Source organism: Felis catus, chromosome C1 (genome assembly GCF_018350175.1).
Source record: "Felis catus isolate Fca126 chromosome C1, F.catus_Fca126_mat1.0, whole genome shotgun sequence".
NCBI lineage: Eukaryota > Metazoa > Chordata > Mammalia > Carnivora > Felidae > Felis > Felis catus.
In genome coordinates this window covers 40,277,963-40,292,687 of record NC_058375.1, presented here as the reverse complement: position 1 = coordinate 40,292,687, position 14,725 = coordinate 40,277,963, and the positions used below count along the sequence as shown (strand labels likewise).

The following is a 14,725-nucleotide window of genomic DNA, read 5'->3' as shown; positions in this document are numbered from 1 at the left end:
TGTTCAAAGCTCCAGCTCTTGAGCAGTGTTTGCGTGCAGACTTACGCACACACCAGCTCGCGTGGCCCTGCTTGAGTACTAAAATGCATTCAAAATGTTCACTTTCTCCCTAGCCACTCTGCCTGAAGAGCACATCGAGCATGCCCCTCCAGATCCCTCTGAAGCCAGGGAGAAAAGTTTTTTTCAAAAGTTTAAACCTAATAAGACATTCAAACCCTTCATGATCTATCTCCAAACTGTCTTTCCAATCATATCTCTTCCATTATGGATATGCTATGAGCCTTGCCAGAAACACCACCCATTGGGAAATTGGGAAAATGTGGCCAAAGCAAAAGGGGACTATCCTGTTGTAGTAAGGAATCATGTAAGAAATTTAAGAAGAGAGGCAGGATCAGACATTTTGTTCAACTCTCTCAAGTGACAGTGTGAAATAAAGACACGGAGGGAAATAGTCTGTTAGAACCTATTAGGTGTTGAGTGATGTTGTCACCAGCTCACAGATGAGAAATTTGGGTCTTCTGGAGGTTCAATGACTTGGTCAAGAGCATAGATGCAGAACTAGAATTCTTACTGCCTCCCTAATTAGCACTTAGTCCATGCCTAGTGGTGAAACTATAGGGCAGATAATAATCAGGGTTTCTCAGGTTTTTAAGCTGAGGTAACAGTTCTGAACCTGTCCAGTTAACAGGTTTCTCTACAAGCATAGTGGTTGCTTTGTAGACCAATCTTTTATCAGAGGCCTCCTAGGAACCTTTTATATAAGGACCTGGCTGCCTTCCATGATATCAGCCTCTGAAAGTGAGGCATGTCCCCTAGACCAGTGCTTCTAGCCTTTTACAAATCATTGCACACATTGAAAACGTTTGTATGCCTCTTTGGGGTAACCACACTAAGTTGCTCAGGGTTAGAGGCAACCCAGCCCTGAGGATTCTGGTTGCCCTAAGGGATGAGAAGGTCCTGGCACACCTATAACCTGCCACAGCACTGGAGCTGATCTGCACTTTATTTCTCTTGCCACACTATAGAATCCTCATTTGTGAATTTGCCTATGCCCTATTTATTAGGCTTTCAGGGACAGTGAGCTTGCAAACCATTCTATAAAGTAGGTCTTCTTTTATTTACTTGAAATCATGTCTTCTAGAGCCCAAGAGGGACTAATCTTGGGAACCCCTTCCCAGAATGAGGACACATGCCTGTTCTCATTCTCTTTATGTTCTCTACTATTTTATTATTTTTTTGCTTTTTATGTTCACTCTGTACACTAGGATCTTCTGTTTCTAGACTAAAGAGGCTTGCCTTCCCACCCCCACCCTACCCATCTTGATAGAAGCCCCTCTATTCCCTCTGGGCTTCCCCACTAGATGATATTAAACTAACATCATTGTTTAATAGTATAGTGACCAGAGACACCACCAGGGATACCAGTGCAAGGAGAGGGTCACATCTTTCATTTGGTGTTCAGGGTCTCCCTGACAATGCGCCAAGTTTGAGGCCATTTTGACATTAGCAACACTTTAGAGCCTGTGTCCTCATTAACAGCCTGTCTAAAAGCACAGAGTGGGAATGAAGAATCTAGATTTGGTCCCACATCTGCCATGAATGCTAAGTAATCTAGGGTAAATTCTTTTCCCTCACTGGACTTGTCTGTCCTCATCTGTTACAGAGATAAAAACCCCCTCCAGGGGCGCCTGGGTGGCTCAGTCGGTGGAGCATCCGACTTTGGCTGAGGTCATGACCTCACAGCTTGTGAGTTTGAGCCCCATGTCGGGCTCTGTGCTGACAGCTCAGAGCCTGGAGCCTGCTTCTGCTTCTGTGTCTCCCTCTCTCTCTGCTCCTACCCACTCGCATTCTGTCTCTGTCTCTCTCAAAAATAAATAAACATTAAAAAAAAATTTTTTTTTAAACTTCCAGGGGCACCTGGGTGGCTCAGTCAGTTAAGTGTCCGACTCCTGATTTCAGCTTAGGTCATGATCTCACAGTTCATGAGATTGAACCCCACATCGGTCTTTGCACTGACAGCATAGAACCTATTTAGGATTCTCTGTCTCTCTCTCTGTCTCTCTCTCTCTCTCTCTCTCTCTCTCTCTCTCTCAGTAAATAAACTTAAGAATCCCTTCCAGATCTAACAATCACTGGGTTTGTGATAATTGAGGAGCTAGATAGTGATATTTTCCCATTGCCTGACATAGTAGTACACTCTGTTTTGGGGAGATACGTGCTTCAGTTACATGAAAAGGATGGTCCTTCTAAGTACGAGACTTAGAAATAAATAGTCTAGTGTATGACTGCAATACTAATACTATCTGGTGTGATGGTTAAGAACACAGACTTTGGAGCCAGACCTAGTTTTAGATCCTTATTCTGCCTCTTCCTGCCTGTTCAGTCTTAGGCAGGTTACATAATTGTCTGAGCTTCTATTTCTCATTTTTAAAGTGAGAGGTAGCTAAAGTAATAGCACCTCCCTCACAGTGTTGTATAGTGTAAACCATTTAGAACAGTTAGCACCTAGTAAGCTCCCAATAAATGGTTAACTGTTACCATTATTATAATGTGATAAAACAAAGAACAGATAGGGTAGCCTATAAGATACAATTTTTATCCCTTTGCCACTTTAGTCTTCTCTCCCTTTGTTCTTCCTTTACCTTTTCTTTCATTCTCCCTTCTTCCCATCTTAAAAAAAAAAAAGTCAAGGAGATAAAATGTCTTGTAGGACCCTATTCTTTGCAGCTGCAAAAGCCCACCCAACCTCACTCTGTAGCACACCAGTTATTCTACCACAGTTTAATAATGGAAAGAGGAGATCTGTCATTGTTTTCTGGAAAGTCTTGTCCCAGTGCTACTTCTTACCTATGATGCAAGAAGATGACATGTTGGTCTAGAAACTACACAGGAAGCTGGGATGGAAATAAGCTATAGAGTAGTCCCGTAGTGGCACCCTTCCAGACTGAATTTTCCTTTTAGGGTTGCATTACCACCTTCAGCAAATATAGAAGAGAAGTTGCTATGAGTGAAAACTGGCATTGTCCTGCTTGGTGATGATGGTGATGATGGGTAATCCCTTATGTTTGCAAAAGACTTTACAGTTACCAAAGTCTTTTCACACCCTGATCAGCATATGACCAGTAGATCAGGTCTTAAGTTCTCCCTCTGATACTTTGTGGGTATAACTGGCCTTTCTTTTTAGGGATTCCCAACTCATCAGAAGGTAGTTAAAGAAAATGGACAATTAGCTATTAAGACCACATTGACAGTAACAAAAAACAGCCTGTGTTCCTGTGGGGAAGAACAAAGCTCATACCACAACAGGAAAAACGGGCTGTGATGAAGTTGCAGAGGCCTGCTTTCTTTATGCTCAAAGGAAAGCCAGTTAGTCACATTACCTGTTCCCTGTTTAGAAGTAGGATAAGACATGATGAAGGGGGATGCATCTGATATAAGCTGGAAGTTCACAAAACTGGGTGCAAATTCTAGCCTTATCTTTTCTACCTGTGTAATCCTGGGCAAATCCCCTAACCATTTTTGACCTCAAAGAATTCATCTATAAAATAGGAATAATAGGAGTACTTACCTCTTAGGATTATTATGACAATTTAATTAGATAATATATAAAGCAACTAGTATAGCATGTGGCACTTATAAAATGCCAAATAAATGGTAACTATTAATGATGATGTTAGTAATTATTTTTTAAATTTATAGGATTTAATGTGCATTTTTTTAATGAAGTAACAGAATGGATTACTTATACCAAAAGATTAGTTGTTCTCTCATGTTCAAAGTAAATGCTAATTTTGAACAGAACCAAAAGGAGATATATATATTCAGCTTCACTTTAATTTGGAAACTTACGTAAGCAGTCTTTGTGCTGCCTCCTAGAGCAGAAAGAGCTCAGGATTTGAAGTGTGTTATGTACACATTCTTCAGGAGGAAGTTTGTCAGCACATTCATTTTGTGTTCAGATAACTTGGTTTTTTTTTTTTCTTTAATGTTTATTTATTTTTGAGAGAGAGAGAGAGAGAGAGAGAGAGAGAGAGAGAGAGAATGAGAGTGCGAGCAGGTAAGGAGCAGAGAGAGGGAGACACAGAATCTGAAGCAGGCTCCAGACTCTGAGCTGAGCTGTCAGCACAGAGCCTGACATGGGGCTCGAACTCACAGACCGTGAGATCATGACCTGAGCTGAAGTCAGACGCTTAACCAACTGAGCCACCCAAGCACCCCTCAGATAACTTGTTTTAAGAAGCATGTCTTTGGGGCACCTGGGTGGCTCAGTCAATTAAGCGTCCAACTCTTGATTTCAGCTCAGGTCATGATTTCATAGTTCATGAGATAGAGCCCCAAACACCGTGTCAGACTCCGTGCTGACAGCTCAAAGTCTGCTTGGATTCTCTCTCTGCCCCTCCCCAACTTGTGGGGGTGCTCTCTCTCTCAAAATAATAAATAAACTTTTAATAAAAAAAAAAAAGCATGTCTTTAAGAATAGGCTTTTTTTTTTGTGGCAATTTAGAATTGATTAATGCCCTGACAAGGTTGCTCTCATCTTCTAACCAAAGCAGAATAGACTTTGAGAAAAAAAGAGTTATGACCCTTACATCAAGTTACATCAATCATAACTGTTAAGCCCCTGTTCAGTGTTGTGGGGGCATTTGGGGTTTTAAGTGCCATTTAAATAATATCCCTTCACTTCACTTGTCCAAGACTAATTGAAAGACATAAGACCAACAGAAAGAGTAGGACTCGGGGGGAATACAAATATCACCTTTGTTACTGAACATGTTGATCAGAGATTGTGGCTTGGGATCTGCAGCCAGGGGTCTTACTGATACATTCTTTGTCCCTAAATGAGACAGACTTGCCCACACAGTCCTGGGTATACAGCTGGTCAGTGCGGGCCCCTTGTAACAGGAGAGCAGGTTTGGCTCCAGAAAAGGGAAAGGAAGGGGCTGAGTTTAGATTCTTCTCCCATATTCACCAAACAGGTAGATCTCCTCTCACCCTGTGTGAGAAATGGGGAGAGCATCCCAGAGTCCCTCTGTGTGGAAGCAGGAGTATGAAATAAATGCTTCATGATTATAAGCTTCATCTTATAATCTTCACAACAATGCTGGGTGGCAAAAATGTCTCACTATTATAAATAAACAATGAACCAGAAAATTAAATAACTTATCGATGGTCATCAGAGAGGAGGTTTTAGCAAAGGAATCCAACCCAAGTCTCCCTCCCTAGATCATTGGGGAGCTCACACCACACAAATGACATCTACTAAGATATAAAGAAGATATTAAATTATAGTTGCTTCCATGTGTGAGGCTCTATGATAGTTATTTTAATCCCTACAACAATGCTTTCACCCAATAGAGAAGGAAACTGGATCTCTAAGCATCTTAGAGCATGGCCAAGAGCTGGAATTTGAACCCACGTGTTTGTTTCCAAAGCTCAACTGCAGCCCAGTTGACCTCAATGAATCATTACACTGCCCCCCCACATTTTTTTTTAAATGCAAAAATTAAAACTTAGAGAAGAAAAGTGATTTGTCCAAAGTCCCACCACTAGAGCCAGAACTGGAACCTGTACATCCTGACACCATTATAAATATACAGCCATGGCGGTCAGTACAGAGGAATGTGGAGGAGAGAGAACTTGCTGAGGGCTGAAAGGTGAGTGAGTGCTTGCAGAGGCTGTGTGGTCATGTGTCTGTCTGTCTTTCTAACGTAGAGGATGGGACCTGGTTGTCTTTCACATCTGTGGGAGGGAGAAGAAGGAAGAAGGGGTATGGATGAGATTCTACTGTTTGCTGTCTGTGTGGGCTACAGAAAGATTGTGAACTTTCTGCCAGTGTAGCAAAGGGACTGCTCCTGGGGATCAGGCTGTGCAAGGCTCCTCTGCACACAGTGCTGCCAGCACACAGTCTAGAAAATGGTGGTATTGGTCTCCCAGAGGAGAGCAGCCAAATACTACAGAAAATATGAGAACAGAGCTTTTCTCCCCTTGAAGATGCCGGAAGTTTCAGAAATGCAAATTTTACTCTAAAAGCAAGAATAAATTATAGAAACCACTGGTGGTTTATTGTTTCCCCATTCCACACACTGAACCTTAAGGCTGTAACTCACAGAGTGAGAACACAGTTATACCACATGAAGGAGGTGGGAGAATAGTTATAATGGAAATTATAAGGAAACAAACAGGTCAGAAGGCTTGGGTTCTGGTTCTGCCTCTACCATTTATACTGTGCGATCATAGGCAAACACAATGTCTGGATCTCATTTCCTAATCTACAGAATGTGGCTAATTCCCAATGCATGGTTTTCAAGTACTACTGCAGTGCATTTCCCTCATAAGCTATTAAAATACATTGGGAACGTTCAAAAAAATGCAACCTAGCATGTTTTTTTAAGACTTTATATTTTAGAGCAGTTTTATGTTCACAACAAAACTGAGCAGAAAGTACAGAGAGTTCCCATATACCCCCTTACATGTATATCCTCCCCCATTATCCATTATCAACATTCTCTGTTATCAACATCCCCTACCAGAGTAGTACATTTGTTACAACTGATGAGCCTACATTAACACATCATTATCACTCAGAGGTATATAGTTTATATAGTGTTTACTCTTGGTGTTATACATTCTATTGATTTGGACAAATGTATAATGACATATAACCATCATTATAGCATCATACAGAGTATTTTTACTGTCCTAAAAATCCTCTGTGCTCTGCCTATTCATCCCCTCTACCCATCCCAACCTCTGGCAACTAGTGAGCTTTCTACTGTCTCCATAGTTTTGCTTCTTCCAGAATGTCATATAGTTGGAATCATACAGTATGTAGCCTTTTTGATTGGCTTCTTTGATTTAGCATTTAAGATTTCCTCCATGTCTATTCATGGCTTAATAGCTCATTTTTCTAGTGTTGAATAATATCCCATTGTCTGGATGTATCACAATTTATTTATCTGTTCACCTACTGAAGGATATCTTAGATGCTTCCAAGGTTTTGGCAATTGTGAATAAAGGTGCTATAAACATCTGTGTACAGACTTTTGTAGATTGTCGTGTGGACATGTTTTCAGCTCCTTTTGGGTAAATACCAAGGAGTACAATTACTGGATTATATAGTAAGAATATGGTCAGTTTTGTAAGAAACCACATGTCTCCCAAAGTGCTATGCCATTTTCCATTCCCACCAGCAATGAATGAGAGTTCCTGTTGCTCCACATCCTCACCAGCATTTAGTGTTGTCAATATTCTGGATTTTGGCGATTCTAATAGGCATGTAGTGGTATCTCATTTTTATCTTAATTTTAATTTCTCTGATAGCATATGATGTGGTGGAGCATCTTTTCATATTTGCCATCTGTAGTAGATCTTCTTTGATGAGGTGCCTTTAAGCTCTTTGGCCCATTTTTTAATTGGGTTGTTCATCTTATTGTTGAGTTTTAAAAATTCTTTGTATATTTTGGATAATCATTCTTTATCAGATGTGTCTTTTGCAAATATTTTTCCTCAGTCTATGGTTTGTCTTCTTATTCTCTTGACAGTGTGTTTCACGGAAGTTTTTAATTTTAATGAAGTCCAGCTTATCAATTATTTCTTTTGTGGATTGTGCCTTTGGTGATGTATCTCAAAAATCAAAGCCATTGCCAAGGTCATCTAGGTTTTGTCCTATGTTATCTTCTAGGAATATCTTCTAGTGTTGTGTTTTACCTTTAAGTCTATAATCCATTTTGAGTTAATTTTTTGGGAAAGATGTAAGGTCTGCATCTAGATCCAGTCTTTTTGCCTGTCAGTGTTAAGTTGTTCCAGCAACATTTGTTGAAGCTAGAATTTTTTCCTAAATGTGAAAATATTAGATTCAAATTTACCTTCATTCAGTTTCAAAATAAAAGCATTAATTTTGTTAACAAAATTAAGTAAAATAACAAGAACTGATAATAATATCTATCTTATATGATTGTGAGTCAATGTTTGTGTAAATATGTTGTAAACTATAAAGTACTATGCATATATTGCCACTATTATTATTTTATTATCACTCAGCTCCTGCTCTGAGGTAGCCCCCAATGTAGTAGTAGTAGTATATTTATGCTCGTTTTTTTTTTAAGTGAGAGGCAGAATGTTGTGGCTAGAAAGAACCCCAAAACAGAAGTCAGAAATTCTAGGGTAGAGTACTACTTCTGCTTCTTATCAACTGTGTGACCTGGGCCAAGTCACTTGACCTCTCTGAGCTTCAGGTGGGCAACCTGTGGAAAATGAAGGGGTTGGACTTTTGGCACTTAAGGAACTTTCTCCCCCTAACATTCTGGGACTCACTTGGTGTGGCCTGGATGAGATTCTGTCACATTGATTCACATTTTTCTCAATAGCAATGTTAGACTTTTTTTAAAAAGGAACTGAGTCCCAGGGAAGTAATAGAAATAAGATGTATATGAAAGTTCAAACTGCTGAGAAAATTGATCTAGGAAAGAATAGCTTTGTTTGTTCCATTTTTGCTAACATAAGTTTCACAAAGATGAATTGCTAAAATATTAATTTAATAAGAATATATATTATTCACTTTTCCTAAGTATAATGAATAAAATGTCAAAATGACTGACTTTCCTTTTCTAACAGACAAAGTCAGGCCATATCTCTTATCTGAGAATGCGCCTCTTCTCCCAAGGAGTCCCAAAGGGTGGGTTTCTCTGTTGATTTAGAGAGTCAATAATTCAGTAAAGTCCCAAGTAAATGGCAGAACACAAGCTCAGTTTGGGTTTTTGTATTCGTATTTTATAAACATTTCAGGGTTTTTTTTTTCCTGACCCTTGATCTTTTGCCATTCTTAAAGTGAAGATCTTCTCTCTTGGAAGCTTGGTTAGAAACAACCTCAGGGCCATCTCATCCAACTTTTTTGTCTGGGTGGATCCTACTCGTAGCCACACCTCGGGCTGAATATTCTAGTGGTTCTACATATGGATTCCAAAGCTAGATTCACATTCTGGCTCTTTCCTGAGTAGCGTTGAGACTTTGGGTGAGTTACTTAATGTGTTCCATGGATCATCAGTTTTCTCATCTGTATAATGGAAATAATAATTATACCTACTTCAGAAGATTAGTATGAGAATTAAGTTATCTTATAAATGTAAAATGCTTGGAATATGCCCGTTACAAAATGAATGCTTAATAAATGTTAGCCATTATTATTATCTTCATGATCTTCTCAAATATACCCTTATTTGAATGCTTTGAGGGTCAACAGAGAATGTACTCATTCTCCCCTCCCCTCCCTACTTCTCCACTTCCACAAGGCAGCCTATTGACATGTTAGTCAGAAGCATTCTGGTTATGAGCTTTGGAGTCAGACAGACTTGAGTGTGAGATCTTATTCTATCTGTACCTTGAGCAGGATAACCCATGGTATCTTCAACTATAAAATGGCAATAATAATACCTACTTCATTTGACTTTTTGAGGAATGGTTAAGGTACTCTATATAAAGCACTTAGCACGGTTCTAGCTACATTGTAGGTACTCAGTAAATGCTAGTTGCTGCTATGATGATGGTTATGAAGAACAAGAAGAAAACAACAGAAGGAGGAAGAAGAAAGTAGCACAGTAGCACACCAGCAGCTGCTGCTCTGTTAAAAAGTTCTTTCTGACCACCTGAATTCTGCTTCCCCTGCGATTTTAGCTCACCAGTCCAAGCTCTGCCCATTGGCACAGTGAATAACACGAATAACACATCTGATCTACTTGGTAGTCCTTCAGGTAGCCCTTCCCCTGTAGCAGCCACCACCACCACCACGTCTCAGTTCCTCTCTCTCCCACTCTTCAGCCATTTCTCAGAGAATGTGGTTTTTAGGCTCTTCCCTGCCTGGAGGTCCCTTCTAGCATGCTCTACATTCTTCTTCTTTTTCTCCTCCTTCTCCTTCTCCTTCTCCTTCTCCTTCTCCTTCTCCTTCTCCTCCTTCTTCTTCTTCTTCCCCTTCTCCTCCTTCTCCTCCTTCTCCTTCTCCTTCTTTTAATGTTTTCTTTTTTTTTGAGAGAGAGAGAGAAAGAGTGCAAGAGGGGGGAGGGGCAGAGAGTGGGAGACAAAGGATCTGAAGCAGGGTCTGCACTGACAGCAGTGAGCCTGATGTGGGGCTCGAACTCAAGAATCATGAGATCATGACCTGAGCCGAAGCCGGGGACACTCAACAACTGACCCAGCCAGGTGCCCCCACATCCTTCTTAAGTGGGACCCAGAACACTGGGCCATCTATCTTGCAGGGGAAAACCTCATCCCCCTAGGTTCCCCACAGTCTTTTTGTCCAAGACAGTCAAATAAAAATGGAAGCAGAGGTTGTCCTTGTTCATTTTGAAAATTCCTGTCTAAAATGCTCTTCAAAGAAAAAAATAGTGCTTCTGATCTGGGGTACCAGAAGGAGCAGCCCCCAAATAGCCATGTTTGCTGTGAAGTAGTTCAGCACAGCCCCACTGAGGCTATCAAAGGGGGTCTCCAGATACTGAGGCATTACCTAAGGGCAGCAGGGCAGAAATAAGAAGGCAGCCTGGTGCCTCCCCAAGAGGCCTCAGGGGAAAGCTCCAGCTCTGAGGTTAGACCAGGACCCCTCCCCAAGGCAACATTCCAGCCAGTAATGGCTGCCACCAACTGAGCAAGTACTGGCTTGGGCAGTGTACCAGACACTTTACTAATATTCCATTTAACCATCACACCAACCTATGAATGTGAAACTGATTATTCTCATCTTAAAGATGGGAAAACCTAGGCTCTCTGGTTCTATAATTTCTTCAAGGTCTATAGCTACTAGAGTGACAGCAAGGATTTGAATCTAAGTTTGCTTCAGCCTTTTTAACCATTATGCTGTATAGACAGACCCTTACCATGTGGCCTTAAACAAGTGACTACAACTTTGAGTCTCAGTTTTGTCATCTCTACCCACCTTGCATGGTTGTTACAGGAATTAAATGAGATAATATAAAGTCCCTGGCATGTAACAGGATTTGAGAAACTTTATTTTCCTCCTTTTCAAGCCCCAGCCATCTCACCCCAAAAAACAGAGAAAATCCCTTAACTTTTCTTGGGCACTGAGTCTAAGAAAACTGGGTATGTTTTCTGAACCTCTGACCTTGCATGTTGACAACTTAAGCAGGGTGCAAGGAGGGAGCAGGGAGCAGGCAGCCTCCCAGCCTGTTTTGCTATATAGCATAATTTTTCTGCCAGTCTGCATAGTTCTGGCACTGTTATGATTATGGTTTCTCCCAACAAACATCATATTTACAAACTACAAATAACAAAGTAGAAGATGCCGGAAGAGCTCTGGCATGTTAATTAAGAACAATAGACAAAGCAGCTGGGCAAAAAATACCAACGAGTCTGAAGCAGAGGCTCTGTTGACAAAAGACAGCACAATATTGTATGTTAATTGGGGAAGTGGGTAAACATTTGCCAGCAGCTTGCCCCCCGTGCATTGGAAGACAGACAGCAGGCTGGGCCCTCCCCACCGTCTTGCCTGCCCATCTGCCCAGAACCCAAGAGATACCAGTAGAGCCCCTTTGCTCTGGGGTCTGTATAAGCAGAGAGGATTCTGGAGGTGGTTGTGTCTCCTTAATGACCCTCCTGGGCATACCAGGTTTCCATCTGGATACAGTCAAAGATCGTGTTCCTCCTTCAGCTCGCCAGCCTGCTTGTGACACCAAGCCTCTCAGGGACCCCATCCCCCTCGGCTAGGAGAAAGCAAGCAGAGCCATCTCATTAGGTGTGGCTTGAGTTGAGCAGAGGACAAGATTGCTGGCTTCAAATGCTGTACACTCTGCAGACTGCTGGCCCAGAGCCCCTGTCTCTCACATAGCAGACTACCTGGCCTCCCATCACACACACTCAGAACTATCCATTGATCTGTCTGTCCATCCTTACGGTTACTCACATACACAGGAGCCTTCACTGAACACCTACTCTGTGCCAGACACTGTGCTAATTATATATTTTTTTTCTCATTTAATCCACACATCAGTCATGCAAGGTTCATATTAACTTCAAAGCCACAAAGCTAATAGCCAACACAGCTGTGATTGAAACCAGAATCTTTCTGGTTCCAGAGCCCCACTGTCCCTTCCACTACACTACTATTTCTTAACTTTTTAAAATTTATATTCCCTTCTGATAAATAAGAAAACTTTGTTTCTTTCTCTCACTCTCAGATTCATAAATCCTCCACCCCTGCCCTGGCCTAAGGGGTCATAAACCTAATATAGGGTTCCTGTATGATTAGCCTATCCCAACTGAGCCAAGATTTTGTCTAGCTTTACTCCCAACAGTTCATATTATAAAATAATGATTTTTTTTTAATTTCTAAAATATAAAGTCTTATTGTGGCATTGACTCACTTTTTCAAACTAAAAATCCTCCCACTCCACCAAGGAGATTGTTGATATCCCTTCCTAGGGAGAGTGTCCTCAGTGGAGGATATTGATCTTTGGGTATGGCAGAATACACATTGTCCAGTTTACTACAGGAAGGTTTAGCCATATCAGCCCCAAAGGCTTAGCTCTTTTCCCACCAAGCAGAAAAGTCCTTCCATGCTGTGGGGAGTTAATCAAGCAGAAGTTCCCAGGAGTGCCAACCAGCTGTTCAGCCAACACCCTTTCCTTAGGGGCTCCCGTCAGCCAAGCTGAGCTATGTAGGAGGCAAAGGACCTTCCACTTGCCCAGGAAGAGGTCCAGTCTCCTGAAGCTATGCCTGCCCTGTGGTCAAATGCTAGTTTTTCCACTCAACTATGAGATTCGACCTCTATGAGCCTGGTTTCCTCTGTTATAAGATGGTAATAACTCCACCTACGTCATAGGTTTATTGTGAGGATCAAATAAGAGAACAGGTTTGGAAATGTTCATGCCGCTGCTTAGCAGACTGAGAGTCAGGGTGCACAGACAGGATCTGAATGCCATGTGGAGAAAACAGTGCTTGTGCCAGTCTTTTGAATATATTTTCTTTCTTTTTAGGTAACCCAGCTGGACCCAAATAAATCACTATTGGAGGTAAAGTTGTTCCCTCAAGAAACCCTTTTCCTTGAAGCAAAAGAGTAAACACAGCCCAGCAGTGGAACCAGCCATTCCTTGACAAGCCAGAGGCCTGCGTCAAGAGAAGGGCTCCTCGCCAACCCACCTACACGCTCGTCTCACTCAATTCAGTGTCACACTCTGCCTCTTGCAAGATTGCTGGAAAAAAGTAATAATAAACATAGCTACTTAAAAGTTCCCATCCATGAGTATATGTTCCCACCCCTCATAGAGAATTACAACTCTACCACCCTCCCTTATCCCCTTCACCTCGCCCTTGTTCAATGACTAATGCACCGTTCAAGTGTGAGTCATCACGAAGTAGAATTTTTACCTCTCGAGTGCCCATCTTTTCCCCACACTGTCTAGGACAGTTCTGTCTGCCCTGTGACACCAGGATGCTATGTATTTGATGTGTCTCATTGAGCCAGGGCTCATCCACCTCTGCCTTTTTATTTTCATGACTGGATTTCTACTCTGTCACCTAATTTTAAAAGGCATGGGGGAAATAAGTTAAATGGGACTTCTCAGCATGGAGATTAAACATTGTTGTAGGAAAAAAAGCATATCATCTTTGTTGGTACTTTCTGACTTCTTTACTAAGATGTAAGGTGTGTGTGAGGACTGCATTCGACCTATATGCAAGATACTTATTTACTGCTGCTCCCTCGGGTCTCCGGGTTCCACCTAGGAGGTATTTGCTGTTCCCATGCAACATGGGAAACTGTTTAAGCACATTATGTGAATATAGAGATAGTGTGAAGAGGACCAGTACCAGGACTTTGGTATCTCGCCCAGCTGCGGGGAACTGCTGTTAGGTTTGCATTTGGGCAGATACCAGCTCCCATGTTGCTGATCCTTCAGTGTACACTGAACACAGTTCTCTCCTGCTTTTCCCTCCCTCCACTCCACCGTGCGTTTGGACCCTGTTATCTCTTGTTTTAAGCACCTTGTCTATCACCAAACTCTGATCAGTCACCCCATGGACTCTGAGCCTCTATAAAACCTTGCTCCACTATTTCACTCTTTTAATGTTTTAGTATTAGATATTGGGTCCCCTTCTCAAATGAAAGGGATGCCATCCTATGGCTGAAAATTCTGACTACATGTATTTAAGAGAGCAAACTTGGGGGCTCAGCTCAGAAGACCTGTGTTGCCTGAATCTACATATAATAATTTGGGGACAGTTTAGTAACTGTGGGTTTTTGTTAATCTGTGGATTTGGGGTTTGAAGTTTAGTTCACAGAAGCACTATTTATGCCTTCACATCCAGTGATTTCTTTTTGGTCTTGGAATGTTTCTCCACATCTGTTTTTATGTCACCTGTGGTCTCTATCCCAGGGATTAGGATTCTGATTTTGACATTCTCTATTTGTCCAAAGTATAGTCTAAGTGCTGGTTTTTTCCCCTGGCCCAAGTCAAGGTTTCCTTAGAACACTCCAACTGAAGCCTAAGATATGTTTAGTCATTTTCCCTTTGCCTGGAAGTGGATATTGGCCAGGAAAATTCCACCTTGTGTCTTTTCTCTGATGCTCCAAACAGGGACCTCCCCTGAACACTTTCTTACAAGAAAGAGATGTGTTCCTAACAGACCAGTGCTCCATCTACTTAGGTGCAGGCCTTCTCTGGCCCCAGAGGTCTCCCAGGGAGACTGAAAGGAAAAGAGACCCACTGTGGAGGGAGCACTTCCT

General features: G+C 41.7%; 1 protein-coding gene across 3 annotated transcripts in view; it reads left to right on the top strand.

Annotated features, from left to right (window-relative positions):
* The window catches only part of FAF1 (Fas associated factor 1), a 520,342-nt gene extending 507,110 nt beyond the window's left edge, over window positions 1-13,232 (top strand). For all 3 annotated transcript variants that reach the window (XM_023258678.2, XM_019836981.3, XM_019836980.3), the window contains one exon: window positions 12,978-13,232. In XM_023258678.2, coding sequence (XP_023114446.1) covers window positions 12,978-13,061 — 84 coding nt within the window. In that variant the 3' untranslated portion in view covers window positions 13,062-13,232. The remainder of the gene's footprint in view (window positions 1-12,977) is intronic.
* Window positions 13,233-14,725: the final 1,493 nt, after the last annotated feature.